General features: G+C 52.3%; 1 protein-coding gene across 1 annotated transcript in view; it reads right to left on the bottom strand.

Annotated features, from left to right (window-relative positions):
- slc4a11 (solute carrier family 4 member 11) overlaps positions 1 to 19958 on the bottom strand; it is a gene marked incomplete at both ends in the record, with an annotated part of 170615 nt that overhangs the window by 89319 nt on the left and 61338 nt on the right. The window contains 3 exons of the mRNA XM_084181509.1: positions 1866 to 1989; positions 6536 to 6617; positions 16059 to 16287. Coding sequence (XP_084037635.1) covers positions 1866 to 1989; positions 6536 to 6617; positions 16059 to 16287 — 435 coding nt within the window. The remainder of the gene's footprint in view (positions 1 to 1865; positions 1990 to 6535; positions 6618 to 16058; positions 16288 to 19958) is intronic.

The raw sequence follows: 19958 nt of genomic DNA, 5'->3' as shown, positions 1-19958 counted from the left end.
TCCAGCAATTACCAAGATCCCGTCCTCCCCAATTAAGGTGCCACCAACCCCCTGTGCCGAGGACATAGAAGAGTGCAATAAATGTTTAGAGTTCATACATAGACATGTCCCACGCACTGTTTCCTTTTCTGTGCTAATGAGCGACAGTACAATCTCTGATGTGCTGCAACATAACATCTGTCACATAAACAACAACAAAAATGTTGAGTGCGCTGGCAATTTGTCTCTGGAAGAATATTCTGGTAGTGTGAAGTGTAGGGCCTGCTCTCTCTGGGAGAATATTCTGGTAGTGTGAAGTGTAGGGCCTGCTCTCTCTGGGAGAATATTCTGGTAGTGTGAAGTGTAGGGCCTGCTCTCTCTGGGAGAATATTCTGGTAGTGCGAAGTGTAGGGCCTGCTCTCTCTGGGAGAATATTCTGGTAGTGTGAAGTGTAGGGCCTGCTCTCTCTGGGAGAATATTCTGGTAGTGTGAAGTGTAGGGCCTGCTCTCTCTGGGAGAATATTCTGGTAGTGTGAAGTGTAGGGCCTGCTCTCTCTGGGAGAATATTCTGGTAGTGTGAAGTGTAGGGCCTGCTCTCTCTGGGAGAATATTCTGGTAGTGTGAAGTGTAGGGCCTGCTCTCTCTGGGAGAATATTCTGGTAGTGTGAAGTGTAGGGCCTGCTCTCTCTGGGAGAATATTCTGGTAGTGTGAAGTGTAGGGCCTGCTCTCTCTGGGAGAATATTCTGGTAGTGCGAAGTGTAGGGCCTGCTCTCTCTGGGAGAATATTCTGGGCCTTTCTGTTGTGCTCTCGTCACTCTTTTCTACCCAAACCGTGCCATCCCTGCCAGACTCCTGTCTCACCGTGGCAGTTGGGATCACCGTCTCAGTTGGCCCTGTTATGGTTTTTCTGCGGCGAGGCTCAGGCATCGGAGGCAGAGGCTCGAAGTCAACATCAGAATCAGATGATTTCAAGCTCAATATCTGATCTTCCATCCAACTCCAGCTCATCTAAATTCTGCAGCATTTGCAATGCTGTCAGTGCGTCCATTTGTTTGGGGGCATATTTTTTGGGGCCTGTGGCAGTTCTAGAAATCGGATCATTTTCGATCCTATTTTGACAGGTTGCTAGATGAAACAGCTTACATTCTGAATGCTAGGCTACCATCTCAGTTGTCTCTGGAATAAAAATGGTCCTGAGCTGCTAATGGAAAGTAACTGTCCATAAAATATATACATACAGTACCAGTCAAAAGTTTGGACACAGCTACTCATTCCAGGGTTTTTCTTTATTTTTTAAACTATTTTCTACATTGTGGAATAACAGTGAAGACATCAAAACTATGAAATAACACATATAGAATCATGTAGAATCATGTTATATTTTAGATTCTTCAAAGTATCCACCCTTTGCCTTGATGACAGCTTTGCACACTCTTGGCACACTCTTTCCCAAAATAATTTATCATAATTTATCGCAGATTTATCGTTATCGCAAGAAATTAGTCAATTTATGGTGATATGGCTTTATATTGCCCAACTCTAGATAAGGTGATACTGATGAGTTGGGCAAAGAGGAGACAAATGTGGTCCTCTGTAGCTCAGCTGGTAGAGCACGGCGCTTGTAACGCCAAGGTAGTGGGTTCGATCCCCGGGACCACCAATACACAAAAATGTATGCACGCATGACTGTAAGTCGCTTTGGATAAAAGCGTCTGCTAAATGGCATATTATTATTATTATTATTATAAATTTGAGGAGAAAAAGGGGTTGAGGTTAGACCATCAGACTGAAGCATAAAGGAAAGGCTGGATGGAAAGTAAAGGGTTTGTAAAGGATGACATAGTTACCATTCTGAGTGGTGCCAGGATGAGGATGACATAGTTACCATTCTGAGTGGTGCCAGGATGAGGATGACATAACGGACTTCACAGCAGTTCTGTCCCCAGTTCTGAGGCCGCTCCAGACGAGAGATACAGACATGACGTCTCTGGAGACTTTTCACATTGCAGCTGGAACACAGATAACACATCATACAGAGGTTATAACACACCACACAGGTTATAACACATCATACAGAGGTTATAACACACCACACAGGTTATAACACATCATACAGAGGTTCTAACACACCACACAGGTTATAACACATCATACCGATGTTATAACACATCATACCGATGTTATAACACGTCATACAGAGGTTCTAACACATCATACAGAGGTTCTAACATATCATACAGAGGTTATAACATATCATACAGAGGTTATAACATATCATACAGAGGTTATAACACATCATACAGATGTTATAACACATCATACCGAGGTTATAACATATCATACAGAGGTTATAACACATCATACCGAGGTTATAACATATCATACCGAGGTTATAACATCATACCGAGGTTATAACATATCATACAGGTTATAACACACACAGATTATAACACATCACACAGATTATAACGCATCATACCGAGGTTATAACACATCATGCAAAGGTTATAACATATCATGCAGAGGTTATAACACATCACACAGGTTATAACACATAATACAGGTTATAACACATCATCTTCAAAAGCAGGCTATTTGGGTGGTCCCCGTCTCCGAAGTGCAGAGTGTTTGGTGCAGCCGGTACCTCTTAGTTCCCAAGAGCGATGGAATGTTGCGCCCCATCCTGAACTTGCATGTTTTAAACAAGCACCTAAGTTCAAAATGCTCACACTTCACCGGCTATTGCAGTCGGTAGGCCCCAGCGATTGGTACGCGTCCATAGATCTGAACGATGTGTATTTTCATGTGGCTATACATCCTCCCCACAGAAAGTTTTGGCGGTTTCATTTCGAGGGTGTGGCCTACGAGTTTCTGGTCCTGCCTTTCAGGATCAGAAACGGAGGTGGAGGCGGCTTTGGTACTGGTGCGGTGCCAGTGGATCAGAGTATTGGCCTATCTGGATGATTGGCTGGTCATAGCAGGTGGAGCTCCACACTGCCACGCTGGTTTCCGTATTCAGTCTCTGGGGTTCATAGTGATTCAAAAAAAAAGTTGTTTGACTTCCGGCTCAGTGCATTTAGTTTCTGGGTCTCGTTCTGGACTCGGTTCTGAATCATGCATTTTTGTCCCAACAGAGGAGGGTCCCATTCTAGGTCTGTCTGGTACGGTTCCTCTGGGACTTCTGTTGATGTGTCTGCTTCAGCGCTGGCTGATTGCTACACGTCTAGACGCATCTCGCCACTGCCATCGGTTGCTCAAGGTATCCCGGCCGTGCCGAAGGGCGTTGACTCCTTGGAGAGACCCCGTCACTGCTGTTGCATACCTCGAACATGATTACGACTATACAGAAGAAGGTTGTATACATATAAGTAGAGAGTTGGTGTCAGGTTAAAGGACTTTTCTTACAAGAGCTTTTTGAGCAGGGCCTTTGTTTTTCCACAGTGAAAGTACATATGGCAGCCATGCTCTGTGTGAGCCTCCGTTTGAACCAATGGAGTCCATGGACCTGAAGGTCCTTTCCTACAATACTGCCCTGCTCATGGCCTTGGCATCGGCAAAGCACGTTGGTACCTCTAAGCTCATCACTAAGCTAAGGATCCTGGGACTAAACACCTCCCTCTGCAACTGGATCCTGGACTTCCTGACGGGCCGCCCCCAGGTGGTAAGGGTAGGTAACAACACATCTGCCACACTGATCCTCAACACGGGGGCCCCTCAGGGGTGCGTGCTCAGTCCCCTCCTGTACTCTCTGTTCACCCATGACTGCATGGCCAGGCACGACTCCAACACCATCATTAAGTTTGCCGACGACACAACAGTGGTAGGTAGGCCTGATCACCGACAACGATGAGACAGCCTATAGGGAGGAGGTCAGAGATCTGGCCGTGTGGTGCCAGGACAACAACCTCTCCCTCAACGTGACCAAGACAAAGGAGATGATTGTGGACTACAGGAAAAAAAAGAGGACTGAGCACGCCCCCATTCTCATCGACGGGGCTGTAGTGGAACAGGTTGAGAGCTTCAAGTTCCTTGGTGTCCACATCACCAACGAACTATCATGGTCCAAACACACCAAGACAGTCGTGTAGAGGGCACGACAAAGCCTATTCCCCCTCAGGAGACTGAAAAGATTTGGCATGGGTCCTCAGATCCTCAAAAAATTCTACAGCTGCACCATCGAGAGCATCCTGACTGGTTGCATCACCGCCTGGTATGGCAACTGCTTGGCCTCCGACCGCAAGGCACTACAGAGGGTAGTGCGTACGGCCCAGTACATCACTGGGGCAAAGCTTCCTGCCATCCAGGACCTCTATACCAGGCGGTGTCAGAGGAAGGCCCTCAAAATTGTCAAAGACTCCAGCCACCCTAGTCATAGACTGTTCTCTCTGCTACCGCACGGCAAGCGGTACCGGAGTGCCAAGTCTAGGTCCAAAAGACTTCTCAACAGCTTCTACCCCCAAGCCATAAGACTCCTGAACAGCTAATCATGGCTACCCGGACTATTTGCACTGCCCCCCCACCCCATCCTTTTTACGCTGCTGCTACTCTGTTAAGTATTTATGCATAGTCACTTTAACTCTACCCACATGTACATATTACCTCAACTACCTCAACTAGCCGGTGCCCCCGCACATTGACTCTGCAACGGTACCCCCCTGTATATATAGCCTCCCTACTGTCACTTTATTTTATTTCTGCTCTTTTTTTTCTCAACACTTTTTTTTGTTGTTGTTTTATTTTTACTTTTTTTTGTTTAAAATAAATGCACTGTTGGTTAAGGGCTGTAAGTAAGCATTTCACTGTAATGTCTGCACCTGTTGTATTCGGCGCATGTGACCAATACAATTTGATTTGATTTGATTTGATCTCCACGCGCTTTCAGTACTTCCTGTTTGGAGTTCGCGCCTGGCGACTCCAAGGTGGTGTTACGTTTTTGCTCCCAAGGTTACGCCTGTGTCTAACAGGTCCCTGTGTCTAACAGGAAATTGTTACAAATTAATTACAAATGAAAAGCTGAAATGTCTTGAGTCAATAAGTATTCAACCCCTTTGTTATGGTAAGCCTAAATACGTTCAGGAGTAAAACATTTGCTGAACAAATCACATAATAAGTTGCATGGACTCACTCTGTGTGCAATAATAGTGTTTAACATGATTTTTGAATGACTACCTCATCTCTGTACCCCATGCATACAATTATCTGTAAGGTCCCTCAGTCGAGCAGTGAATTTCAAACACAGATTAAACCACAAAGACCAGGGAGATTTTCCAATGCCTCGCAAAGAAGGGCACCTATTGATAGATTAGTAAAAACAAAAAGCAGACATTGAATATATGGTGAAGTTATTAATTACACTTTGGATGGTGTATCAATACACCCAGTCACTACAAAGATACAGGCGTCCTTCCTAACTCAGTTGCTGGAGAGGAAGTAAACTGCTCAGGGATTTCACCAAGAGGCCAATGGTGACTTTAAAACAGTTACAGAGTTTAATGGCTGTGATAGGAGAAAACTGAGGATGAATCAACAACATTGTAGTTACTCCAAAATACTAACCTAAATGACAGAGTGATAAAAAGAATACAAATATTCCAAAACATACATCCTGTTTGCAACAAGGTACTAAAGTAATACTGAAAAAAATGTGGCAAAGAAATGAACTTTTTGTCCTGAATACAGAGTATTATGTTTAGGGCAAATCCAACACAACACATCCCTGAGTACCACTATTTTCAAGCATGTTGGTGGCTGCGTTATGCTATGGGTATACTTGTAATTGTTAAGGAGTTATTCAGGATAAAAAAGAAACGGAATGGAGCTAAGCACAGGGAAAATCCTAGAGGAAAACCTGGTTCAGTCTGCTTTCCACCAGACACTGGGAGATGAATTCACCTTTCAGCAGGACAATAACCTAAAACACAAGGCCAAATCTACACTGGAGTTGCTTACCAAGAAGACAGTGAATGTTCCTGAGTGGCCTAGTTACAGTTTTGATTTAAATCTACTTGAAAATCTATGGCAAAACCTGAAAATGGTTGTCTAGCAATGATCAACAACCAATTTGACAGAGCTTGAAGAATTATGAAAATAATAATGGGCAAATGTTGCACAATCCAGGTGTGGAAAGCTCTTAGAGACTTACCCAGAAAGACTCACAGCTGTAATCGCTACCAAAGGTGATTCATCAAAGTATTGAATTGGGTGTGAATTCTTATGTAAATGAGGTATGTGTGTAGTTCATTTTCAATAAATTAGCACAATTTTCTAAAAACATGTTTTCACTTTGTCATTATAGGGTATTGTATGTAGATGGATGATGAAAAAAAATCTACTTAATCAATTTTGAATTCAGGCTGTAACAATAAAATGTTGAATAATTAAGGGAGTAGGAATACTTTCTGAAGGATCTGTATCTCTCCTAAAGGACAATCACACTGAGCTGATTTGCGGGGTTTTTTCTAACAATAAAAAAAAAAAAAAAAAAAAAAACATTTCTTCAGAAAACTTAGGGGGCCGAATAAAATCACCCTCGGGCCGCCAGTTGGGGAACCTTACAGGATACACAGCCAGGACTGTTGGTACTGGATCCCAGTGGTGGTGGCTGTCACTCCCTGGATAGTCTCCGATACCAGGTGGACTGCAGGGGGGACAGACAGAGGGGACAGACAGGGGGGACAGACAGGGGGGACAGACAGGGGGGACAGACAGGGGGGACAGACAGAGGGGACAGACAGGGGGGACAGACAGAGGGGACAGGGGGGACAGACAGGGGGGACAGACAGAGGGGACAGGGGGGACAGACAGGGGGGACAGACAGGGGGGACAGACAGAGGGGACAGACAGAGGGGACAGACAGGGGGGACAGACAGGGGGGACAGACAGGGGGGACAGGGGGGACAGACAGGGGGGACAGACAGGGGGGACAGACAGGGGGGACAGACAGGGGGGACAGACAGAGGGGACAGACAGGGGGGGCAGACAGAGGGGACAGGGGGGACAGACAGGGGGGACAGACAGAGGGGACAGACAGGGGGGACATGGGGGACAGACAGGGGGGACAGACAGGGGGGACAGACAGAGGGGACAGACAGGGGGGACAGACAGAGGGGACAGACAGGGGGGGACGGACAGGGGGGGACAGACAGGGGGGGACAGACAGGGGGGACAGACAGGGGGGACAGACAGGGGGGACAGACAGGGGGGACAGACAGGGGGGGACGGACAGGGGTGACAGACAGGGGGGACAGACAGAGGGGACACACAGGGGGGACACACAGGGGGGACAGACAGGGGGTTAGAGGATTGTGGCGGTGTTGTTCATACACACACACACACACACGCACACGCACATGCACACACACACACACACATGCATGCACAGGTAACTTGAAGATGTAAGATTTTCAATACACAAAACAAATAATGAAACAGTGTTCAACAAGAGCCTTGATACAACCACAGCGGACTGGACTGGACTGGGTTTCCAGTGGCAGCCAGTCATGATTAGGCTCTAAAACACAATCCCTGTATCCCTCATTCCTGGCCCTGTATCCCTCCCTCCTTCGCCCTGTATCCCTCCCTCCTTCGCCCTGTATCCCTCCCTCCTTCGCCCTGTATCCCTCCCTCCTTCGCCCTATATCCCTCCCTCCTTCGCCCTGTATCCCTCCCTCCTTCGCCCTATATCCCTCCCTCCTTCGCCCTGTATCCCTCCCTCCTTCGCCCTATATCCCTCCCTCCTTCGCCCTATATCCCTCCCTCCTTCGCCCTGTATCCCTCCCTCCCTCGCCCTGTATCCCTCCCTCCCTCACCCTGTATCCCTCCCTCCCTCGCCCTATATCCCTCCCTCCCTCGCCCTGTATCCCTCCCTCCCTCGCCCTATATCCCTCCCTCCCTCGCCCTGTATCCCTCCGTCCCTCCCTCCCTCCCTCCCTCCCTCCCTCCCTCGCCCTGTATCCCTCCCTCCCTCACCCTGTATCCCTCCCTCCTTCGCCCTGTATCCCTCCCTCCCTCGCCCTGTATCCCTCCCTCCCTCGCCCTATATCCCTCCCTCCCTCGCCCTATATCCCTCCCTCCCTCCCTCTCCCTGTATCCCTCCCTCCCTCGCCCTATATCCCTCCCTCCTTCGCCCTGTATCCCTCCCTCCCTCGACCTGTATCCCTCCCTCCCTCGCCCTGTATCCCTCCCTCCCTCGCCCTGTATCCCTCCCTCCCTCGCCCTGTATCCCTCCCTCCCTCGCCCTGTATCCCTCCCTCCCTCGCCCTATATCCCTCCCTCCTTCGCCCTATATCCCTCCCTCCTTCGCCCTGTATCCCTCCCTCCCTCCCTCGCCCTGTATCCCTCCCTCCCTCTCCCTGTATCCCTCCCTCCCTCGCCCTGTTACCCTCCCTCCCTCGCCCTATATCCCTCCCTCCCTCGCCCTATATCCCTCCCTCCTTCGCCCTATATCCCTCCCTCCCTCGCCCTATATCCCTCCCTCCCTCCCTCGCCCTATATCCCTCCCTCCCTTGCCCTATATCCCTCCCTCCTTCGCCCTATATCCCTCCCTCCTTCGCCCTGTATCCCTCCCTCTCCCTGTATCCCTCCCTCCCTCGCCCTATATCCCTCCCTCCCTCGTCCTGTATCCCTCCCTCCCTCGCCCTATATCCCTCCTTCCCTCGCCCTATATCCCTCCCTCCCTCGCCCTGTATCCCTCCCTCCCTCGCCCTATATCCCTCCCTCCCTCGCCCTATATCCCTCCCTCCCTCGCCCTGTATCCCTCCCTCCATTGCCCTATATCCCTCCCTCCCTCGCCCTATATCCCTCCCTCCTTCGCCCTGTATCCCTCCCTCCTTCACCCTGTATCCCTCCCTCCCTCGCCCTGTATCCCTCCCTCCCTCACCCTGTATCCCTCCCTTCCTCGCCCTGTATCCCTCCCTCCCTCGCCCTATATCCCTCCCTCCTTCGCCCTATATCCCTCCCTCCTTCGCCCTATATCCCTCCCTCCTTCGCCCTGTATCCCTCCCTCCCTCCCTCGCCCTGTATCCCTCCCTCCCTCGCCCTGTATCCCTCCCTCACCCTGTATCCCTCCCTCCCTCGCCCTATATCCCTCCCTCCCTCGGCCTGTATCCCTCCCTCCCTCGGCCTATATCCCTCCCTCCCTCGCCCTGTATCCCTCCATCCCTCGCCCTATATCCCTCGCTCCCTCGCCCTATATCCCTCCCTCCCTCGCCCTGTATTCCTCCCTCCCTCTCCCTATATCCCTCCCTCCCTCGCCCTGTATCCCTCCCTCCTTCGCCCTATATCCCTCCCTCCTTCGCCCTGTATCCCTCCCTCACCCTGTATCCATCCCTCCCTCCGCCATATCCCTCCCTCCCTCCCTCCCCCCATATCCCTCCCTCCCTCCCTCCCCCCCATATCCCTCCCTCCCCCCCATATCCCTCCCTCCCCCCTATATCCCTCCCTCCCCCCTATATCCCTCCCTCCCCCCTATATCCCTCCTTCCCCCCCCATATCCCTCCCTCCCCCCCCTATATCCCTCCCTCTCCCCCATATCTCTCCCTCCCCCCTATATCCCTCCCTCCCCCCTATATCCCTCCTTCCCCCCCTATATCCCTCCTTCCCCCCCATATCCCTCCCTCCCTCTCTCCCTCCCATATCCCTCCCTCCCTCCCTCCCCCCTATATCCCTCCCTCCCCCCTATATCCCTCCTTCCCCCATATCCCTCCCTCCCTCCCTCCCCCCCATATCCCTCCCTCCCTCCCTCCCCCCTGTATCCCTCCCTCCCTCGCCCTGTATCCCTCCTCCCTCGCCCTGTATCCCTCCCTCCCTCGCCCTATATACCTCCCTCCCTCGCCCTGTATCCCTCCCTCACCCTGTATCCATCCCTCCCTCCGCCATATCCCTCCCTCCCTCCCTCCCCCCATATCCCTCCCTCCCCCCCTATATCCCTCCCTCCCCCCCATATCCCTCCCTCCCCCCATATCCCTCCCTCCCCCCATATCCCTCCCTCCCCCTATATCCCTCCCTCCCCCCATATCCCTCCCTCCCCCCCATATCCCTCCCTCCCCCCTATATCCCTCCCTCCCCCCCATATCCCTCCCTCCCCCCTATATCCCTCCTTCCCCCCCATATCCCTCCCTCCCTCCCTCCCCCATATCCCTCCCTCCCTCCCCCCTGTATCCCTCCTTCCCTCGCCCTGTATCCCTCCCTCCCTCGCCCTGTATCCCTCCCTCCCTCGCCCTATATGCCTCCCTCCCTCGCCCTATATCCCTCCCTCCTTCGCCCTATATCCCTCCCTCCTTCGCCCTATATCCCTCCCTCCTTCGCCTATATCCCCCCCTCCCTCCGCCATATCCCTCCCTCCCTCCCTCCCCCATATCCCTCCCTCCCTCCCTCCCCACTATATCCCTCCCGCCCCCTATATCCCTCCTTCCCCCCATATCCCTCCCTCCCCCCCATATCCCTCCCTCCCCCCATATCCCCATATCCCTCCCTCCCCCCCATATCCCCCCCTCCCTCCCTCGGCCTGTATCCCTCCCTCCCTCTGCCTATATCCCTCCCTCCCTCGCCCTGTATCCCTCCATCCCTCGCCCTATATCCCTCCCTCCCTCGCCCTATATCCCTCCCTCCCTCGCCCTGTATCCCTCCCTCCCTCTCCCTATATCCCTCCTCCCTCGCCCTGTATCCCTCCCTCCTTCGCCCTATATCCCTCCCTCCTTCGCCCTGTATCCCTCCCTCACCCTGTATCCATCCCTCCCTCCGCCATATCCCTCCCTCCCTCCCTCCCCCCATATCCCTCCCTCCCTCCCCCCCATATCCCTCCCTCCCTCCCCCCCATATCCCTCCTTCCCCCCCCATATCCCTCCCTCCCCCCCATATCCCTCCCTCCCCCCTATATCCCTCCCTCTCCCCCATATCTCTCCCTCCCCCCTATATCCCTCCCTCCCCCCTATATCCCTCCTTCCCCCATATCCCTCCCTCCCTCCCTCCCCCCCATATCCCTCCCTCCCTCCCTCCCCCCTGTATCCCTCCCTCCCTCGCCCTGTATCCCTCCTCCCTCGCCCTGTATCCCTCCCTCCCTCGCCCTATATCCCTCCCTCCCTCGCACTGTATCCCTCCCTCACCCTGTATCCATCCCTCCCTCCGCCATATCCCTCCCTCCCTCCCTCCCCCCATATCCCTCCCTCCCTCCCTCCCTCCCTCCCCCCCATATCCCTCCGTCCCCCCCATATCCCTCCCTCCCCCCTATATCCCTCCCTCCCCCCATATCCCTCCCTCCCCCCCATATCCCTCCCTCCCCCCTATATCCCTCCCTCCCCCCATATCCCTCCCTCCCCCCATATCCCTCCCTCCCCCCTATATCCCTCCCTCCCCCCTATATCCCTCCCTCCCCCCATATCCCTCCCTCCCCCCCATATCCCTCCCTCCCCCCTATATCCCTCCCTCCCCCCCATATCCCTCCCTCCCCCCTATATCTTTCCTTCCCCCCCATATCCCTCCCTCCCTCCCTCCCCCCATATCCCTCCCTCCCTCCCTCCCCCCTGTATCCCTCCTTCCCTCGCCCTGTATCCCTCCCTCCCTCGCCCTGTATCCCTCCCTCCCTCGCCCTATATGCCTCCCTCCCTCGCCCTATATCCCTCCCTCCTTCGCCCTATATCCCTCCCTCCTTCGCCCTATATCCCTCCCTCCTTCGCCCTATATCCCTCCCTCCCTCCGCCATATCCCTCCCTCCCTCCGCCATATCCCTCCCTCCCTCCCTCCCCCCATATCCCTCCCTCCCTCCCTCCCTCCCCACTATATCCCTCCCTCCCCCCTATATCCCTCCCTCCCCCCTATATCCCTCCCTCCCCCCCATATCCCTCCCTCCCCCCCATATCCCTCCCTCCCCCCTATATCCCTCCTTCCCCCCATATCCCTCCCTCCCCCCCATATCCCTCCCTCCCCCCTATATCCCTCCCTCCCTCCCCCCCATATCCCTCCCTCCCCCCTATATCCCTCCCTCCCCTCTATATCCCTCCCTCTCCCCCATATCTCTCCCTCCCCCCTATATCCCTCCCTCCCCCCTATATCCCTCCTTCCCCCATATCCCTCCCTCCCTCCCTCCCCCCCATATCCCTCCCTCCCTCCCTCCCCCCTGTATCCCTCCCTCCCTCGCCCTGTATCCCTCCTCCCTCGCCCTGTATCCCTCCCTCACTCGCCCTATATCCCTCCCTCCCTCGCCCTGTATCCCTCCCTCACTCGCCCTATATCCCTCCCTCCCTCGCACTGTATCCCTCCCTCACCCTGTATCCATCCCTCCCTCCGCCATATCCCTCCCTCCCTCCCTCCCCCCATATCCCTCCCTCCCTCCCTCCCCCCCATATCCCTCCGTCCCCCCCATATCCCTCCCTCCCCCCTATATCCCTCCCTCCCCCCATATCCCTCCCTCCCCCCCATATCCCTCCCTTCCCCCTATATCCCTCCCTCCCCCCCATATCCCTCCCTCCCCCCCATATCCCTCCCTCCCCCCTATATCCCTCCCTCCCCCCATATCCCTCCCCCCTATATCCCTCCCTCCCCCCCATATCCCTCCCTCCCCCCTATATCTTTCCTTCCCCCCCATATCCCTCCCTCCCTCCCCCCATATCCCTCCCTCCCTCCCTCCCCCCTGTATCCCTCCTTCCCTCGCCCTGTATCCCTCCCTCCCTCGCCCTGTATCCCTCCCTCCCTCGCCCTATATGCCTCCCTCCCTCGCCCTATATCCCTCCCTCCTTCGCCCTATATCCCTCCCTCCTTCGCCCTATATCCCTCCCTCCTTCGCCCTATATCCCTCCCTCCCTCCGCCATATCCCTCCCTCCCTCCGCCATATCCCTCCCTCCCTCCCTCCCCCCATATCCCTCCCTCCCTCCCTCCCTCCCTCCCCACTATATCCCTCCCTCCCCCCTATATCCCTCCCTCCCCCCTATATCCCTCCCTCCCCCCCATATCCCTCCCTCCCCCCTATATCCCTCCTTCCCCCCATATCCCTCCCTCCCCCCTATATCCCTCCCTCCCTCCCCCCCATATCCCTCCCTCCCCCCTATATCCCTCCCTCCCCTCTATATCCCTCCCTCTCCCCCATATCTCTCCCTCCCCCCTATATCCCTCCCTCCCCCCTATATCCCTCCTTCCCCCATATCCCTCCCTCCCTCCCTCCCCCCATATCCCTCCCTCCCTCCCTCCCCCCTGTATCCCTCCCTCCCTCGCCCTGTATCCCTCCTCCCTCGCCCTGTATCCCTCCCTCACTCGCCCTATATCCCTCCCTCCCTCGCACTGTATCCCTCCCTCACCCTGTATCCATCCCTCCCTCCGCCATATCCCTCCCTCCCTCCCTCCCCCCATATCCCTCCCTCCCTCCCTCCCCCCCATATCCCTCCGTCCCCCCCATATCCCTCCCTCCCCCCTATATCCCTCCCTCCCCCCATATCCCTCCCTCCCCCCCATATCCCTCCCTTCCCCCTATATCCCTCCCTCCCCCCATATCCCTCCCTCCCCCCCATATCCCTCCCTCCCCCCTATATCCCTCCCTCCCCCCTATATCCCTCCCTCCCCCCATATCCCTCCCCCCTATATCCCTCCCTCCCCCCCATATCCCTCCCTCCCCCCTATATCTTTCCTTCCCCCCCATATCCCTCCCTCCCTCCCCCCATATCCCTCCCTCCCTCCCTCCCCCCTGTATCCCTCCTTCCCTCGCCCTGTATCCCTCCCTCCCTCGCCCTGTATCCCTCCCTCCCTCGCCCTATATCCCTCCCTCCTTCGCCCTATATCCCTCCCTCCTTCGCCCTATATCCCTCCCTCCCTCCGCCATATCCCTCCCTCCCTCCCTCCCCCCATATCCCTCCCTCCCTCCCTCCCTCCCCACTATATCCCTCCCTCCCCCCTATATCCCTCCCTCCCCCCTATATCCCTCCCTCCCCCCCATATCCCTCCCTCCCCCCCATATCCCTCCCTCCCCCCTATATCCCTCCTTCCCCCAATATCCCTCCCTCCCCCCCATATCCCTCCCTCCCCCCTATATCCCTCCCTCCCTCCCCCCCATATCCCTCCCTCCCCCCTATATCCCTCCCTCCCCCCCATATCCCTCCCTCCCCCCTATATCCCTCCCTCCCCCCTATATCCCTCCTTCCCCCCCATATCCCTCCCTCCCTCCCTCCCCCCCATATCCCTCCCTCCCTCCGCCATATCCCTCCCTCCCTCCCTCCCCCATATCCCTCCCTCCCTCCCTCCCTCCCCACTATATCCCTCCCTCCCCCCCATATCCCTCCCTCCCCCCCATATCCCTCCCTCCCCCCTATATCCCTCCTTCCCCCCATATCCCTCCCTCCCCCCCATATCCCTCCCTCCCTCCCCCCCATATCCCTCCCTCCCCCCTATATCCCTCCCTCCCCCCATATCCCTCCCTCCCCCCTATATCCCTCCCTCCCCCCCATATCCCTCCCTCCCCCCTATATCCCTCCCTCCCCCCTATATCCCTCCTTCCCCCCCATATCCCTCCCTCCCTCCCTCCCCCCCATATCCCTCCCTCCCTCCGCCATATCCCTCCCTCCCTCCCTCCCCCATATCCCTCCCTCCCTCCCTCCCTCCCCACTATATCCCTCCCTCCCCCCTATATCCCTCCCTCCCCCCCATATCCCTCCTTCCCCCCATATCCCTCCCTCCCCCCCATATCCCTCCCTCCCCCCCATATCCCTCCCTCCCTCCCCCCATATCCCTCCCTCCCCCCTATATCCCTCCTTCCCCCCATATCCCCCCCCATATCCCTCCCTCCCCCCTATATCCCTCCCTCCCCCCTATATCCCTCCCTCCCCCCTATATCCCTCCTTCCCCCCATATCCCTCCCTCCCTCCCCCCCATATCCCTCCCTCCCTCCCTCCCCCCTATATCCCTCCCTCCCCCCTATATCCCTCCCTCCCCCCTATATCCCTCCCTCCCCCTATATCACTCCCTCCCCCCATATCCCTCCCTCCCCCCTATATCCCTCCCTCCCCCCTATATCCCTCCTTCCCCCCCTATATCACTCCCTCCCCCCATATCCCTCCCTCCCCCCTATATCCCTCCCTCCCCCCTATATCCCTCCTTCCCCCCCTATATCCCTCCCTCCCCCCCATATCCCTCCCTCCCTCCCCCCCATATCCCTCCCTCCCTCCCCCCATATCCCTCCCTCCCCCCTATATCCCTCCCTCCCCCCCATATCCCTCCTTCCCCCCCTATATCCCCCCCCCTCAATAAATCACTAAAGAGAACAGGCCCAGACAGAGATAGAGAGAGGATGTCTGGAGGCGACACAAACCATCTCACAACAAAACCCACGTCTGTCTCCTCCTCCTCATTACCTCATTACCTCTCTTATGTTATATATACACCAGAGTGGGGGGGAGAGTTACAAGACTCTCGGGAGAGAGGGAGGCGAGAGGGAGAGAGGGAGGGAGGGAGAGATGGAGGGAGGGAGAGAGAGGGAGAGGGGGAGAGGGAGAGAGATAGACAGAGAAAGAGAGAGAGAGGGAAAATTATAATGCCAAATATGGATCATCATTATATTACACCTGTCTTCAGTTTATCAGATTTCAAAACACGTCTCCCTCCATCCATCACAATCTCTGTTGTAACCTGTCATTACACTGTTGTAACCTGTCATTAAACTGTTATAAACTATCATATAGACTGTTATAAACTATCATATAGACTGTCATAACCTGTCATTAGACTGTTATAAACTATCATATAGACTGTCATAACCTGTCATTAGACTGTTATAAACTATCATATAGACTGTCATAACCTGTCATTAGACTGTTATAAACTATCATATAGACTTAATAGAGAGCTGTACAAGGTTATGATTAGGATAGAGCTGCTCCAGCTTCAGTGAACAACATGCTCCTGACCTGTCAATAACCTGCCATTAGAATTCTATAACCTGACATAGGGACCTCATATAGACCTCATATAGAGCTCCTTACCGTTAACCTCCTGAGTTCCTGCGTCGGTGAACAACATGCTCATAACCTGTCATTAAACAGCCATAACCAGTTATAACCTGTCATATAGACCTCATAGAGAGCTGTGTAGTGTGTTGCTCACCGTTAACCTCCTGAGTTCCTGCGTCGGTGAACAACATGCTCATAACCTCCTCAAAATTGCATCCTGGCTCTGCCGCGTGGCTGTCCTGCCCCACGTGATGCAACATCCTCTTCAGAACGTCATCTAGCGCCGCCGCCGTTTCGTCCAATAGGATGCTAGCTCTGGCCAGGAAGCCGTCCAGGTCACGATACGCCCGCACCTCCTCCTCAAAGTTCATCAGCTTCACATACTGGGAGGGAAAGATTGTGGAGGTGGTTAGTTACACACAGGCTTCACTCAGGGATGTTCCAATCTATCACCTTCTTCATAGATTGGAACAGTCATTTATCTGAGGCTCTGCTGATGCGCACTTTGAAGATGCTAAAACTGGTTCTGACAACCCCATAGTAGAATAGTTCATCTATTTGTCTAGTTGGCTTGTTGTTGTGTGTTCTGTGCGAGATAACTATTCCTAGAGGCACATTCAAGTTACGATGGGGAGAGAAACATGCATCCTGAAAAGCAGTTAATGCACAGCGGGGAAATCAGCAGTTTTAATGATTTTGTTAAAAAGATCATTCCTATACTTTATTTATTTCTCAACTACTAAATATGATATATATATGAACTGATACACACCTACTCATTCCAGGGTTTTTCTCTATTTTTACTATTTTCTACATTGTAGAATAATAGTGAAGACATCAAAACTATGAAATAACACATATGGAATCATGTAGTAACCAAAAAAGTGTTAAACAAATCAAAATATGGTTACCTGGTTAAATAAAGGTGAAATAAGAAGAAAATAAAAAAAATTGGACACGGTGTTAACAAACCTCCAAACGAGCTTCAATGCCATACAACACTCCTTCAGTAGCCTCCAACTGCTCTTAAACACTAGTAAAACTAAATGCATGCTTTTCAATCGAACGCTGCTGGCACCCGCCCACCCGACTAGAATCACTACTCTCGGCGGGTCTGACTTAGAATATGTGGACAACTACAAATACCTAGGTGTCTGGTTAGACCGTAAACTCTCCTTCCAGACTCACATTAAGCATCTCCAATCCAAAGTTAAATCTAGAATCGGCTTCCTATTTCGCAACAAAGCCTCCTTCATTCATGCTGCCAAACATTTCCTCGTAAAACTGACTATCCTACCGATCCTTGACTTCGGCGATGTCATTTACTAAATAGCCTCCAACACTCTACTCAGCAAATTGGATGTATTCTATCACAGTGCCATCCGTTTTGTCACCAAAGCCCCATACACTACCCACCACTGTGACCTGTACGCTCTTGTTGGCTGGCCCTCACTACATGTTCGTCGCCAAACCCACTGGCTCCAGGTCATCTATAAATCACTGCTAGGCAAATCCCCGCCTTATCTTAGCTCATTGGTCACCATAGCAACACCCACCCGTAGTATGCGCTCCAGCAGGTATATCTCACTGGTCATCCCCAAAGCCAACACCTCCTTTGGCCGCCATTCCTTCCAGTTCTCTGCTGCCAATGACTGGAACGAACTGCAAAAATCTCTGAAGCTGGAGACTCTTATCTCCCTCACTAACTTTAAGCATCAGTTGTCAGAGCAGCTTACCGATCACTGCACCTGTACACAGCCCATCTGAAATTAGCCCACCCAACTACCTCATCCCCATATTGTTATTTACATTGTTATTTATTTTGCTCATTTGCACCCCAGTATCTCTATTTGCACATCATCTTCTGCACATCTATCACTCTAGTGTTAATACTAAATTATAATTGTAATTATTTTGCACTATGGCCTATTTATTGCCTTACCTCCATAACTTGCTACATTTGCACACACTGTATATATATTTTCTGTTGTATTTTTGACTTTATGTTTTGTTTTACCCCATATGTAACTCTGTGTTGTTGTTTTTATCGCACTGCTTTGCTTTATCTTGGCCAGGTCGCAGTTGTAAATGAGAACTTGTTCTCAACTGGTTCTCAACTGGCTTACCTGGTTAAATAAAGGTATATATATATTTTTTAAAAGCCAGAGTTTTTAGCAGCAGCATGGTTAAGCATGTGTGAGTGCATAGGGGAGAGTGGAGCTGAATGTAACACCGGTAGGGTAACTTGAGGTAAAACACTACTTAGGGCTGTGGCAGTCTGACATTTTTTCAGCCGGTTATTGTCAATGACTGCCGGTCTCACGGTAATTGATTGTTAATTAACATAAACATGTTTAGCATCTCCAAACCACACACAAACCACTGATGCTCGCCTTTCGAACATCTACATTTAAAAAAGTCTAATAAATCCATTATTTATTTTAGTCAGGTCTAAAGAAACATTATGATATGAAGAAAATGTATTTCAGAAGAACAGAATATGAATTGGCCTACTGTATGTTATCTGGCTATGCGCCATGCCATAGGCTGTAGGCTTTTTCATTTAGCAGACAAGATACGCTTATAAGTCCCGTGTCATTATTTTACATGATATGATTTTATAGTAAGAAGAATATAATTGAACTGAATAAAATAGAAAGGATATTTCCCCCATTCAGTAACAAGTGAAGTGGCTATGTTGAGTGTAAAAGTGATCATTGATTTGAAACAGGTCCTATACACTAGATTTAGTTGCATGATGTGACTATAGGCTATTGATGATTGGAAAAGTCTCTGTTCTGTTCCTTAACTCAGGCCGCACTCCCTGTTCTCTCATCAAATGATCATATTTTCACCCATCAGACTATTCTCAATTTAATCTTGTGTTTATAATATGTAAAAGTAGTTTAGATTTAGAATGGTCCATTATCAAATGGGCAGGAACAGGGGAGAAAAGACATGCCTCCAATAGCGAATGGAGGCCGCTTTCCCACAGTTTACATCATGGGGTAGGCTACTCCGGTTTTATAGAGGAGCAGCTGAGAAATAAATATGGTAGCAGCTGGGATCCTCCTCTTTTTAGTGGCTTTCATTTCATCAAGGGATTACATATAGAAATGTCTGGGTTTATAAGAACACTTATTTCACACCAAGCATCAGTCGCCCCCAGGTGGTAAGGGTAGGCAACAACACATCTGCCACACTGATCCTCAACAGGGGGGCCCCTCAGGGGTGCGTGCTTAGTCCCCTCCTGTACTTCCTGTTCACCCATGACTTCGTGCCCACGCATGACTCCAACACCATCATTAAGTTTGCAGACGACACAATGGTGGTAGGCCTGATCACCGACAACGATGAAGCCTACAGAGAAGAGATCAGAGACCTGGCAGTGTGGTGCCAGGACAAACTCTCCCTCAATTTGAGCAAGACAAAGGTGCTTATCGTGGACTACAGGAAACGGAGGGTCAAACACGCCCCCATTCACATCGACGGGGCTGTAGTGGACCGGGTCGAGAGCTTCAAGTTCCTTGGTGTCCACATCACTAACAAACTATCATGGTCCAAACACACCAAGACAGTTGTGAAGAGGGCACGACAAAGCCTATTCCCCCTCAGGAGACTGAAAAGATTTGGCATGGGTCCTCAGATCCTCAAAACGTTGTACAGCTCCACCATTAAGAGTATCCTTACTGGTTGCATCACCGCTTTGTATGGCAACTTGTTAGCTAACCCTTCCCCTAACCCTAACCTTAACCCTTTTCGCTAACTCTTCATCTAACCTTAACCCTTTTAGCAAACCCTTCCCCGAACCCTAATCCTTTAATCTAACTCCTAAACTTAAACCTAACCTTAACCTTTAGCCTAGCTAACATTAGCAAGCTAATGTTAACCATCTAGCCACCTAGCTAGAATTCGTAACATATTGTACGTTTTGCAAGTACGTAACATATAACACGAATTGTGATTCGTAACATATCATACAAAATGGGTGATGGACATCCACAAATTAATACATACTATACGAAATGCTCTGAAACCAGGTTGTCCAACCATG

This window comes from Coregonus lavaretus (genome assembly GCF_964263955.1).
Source record: "Coregonus lavaretus genome assembly, chromosome: 18".
Taxonomy (NCBI): Eukaryota; Metazoa; Chordata; class Actinopteri; order Salmoniformes; family Salmonidae; genus Coregonus; species Coregonus lavaretus.
This window is presented reverse-complemented; position numbering and strand designations above follow the sequence as displayed.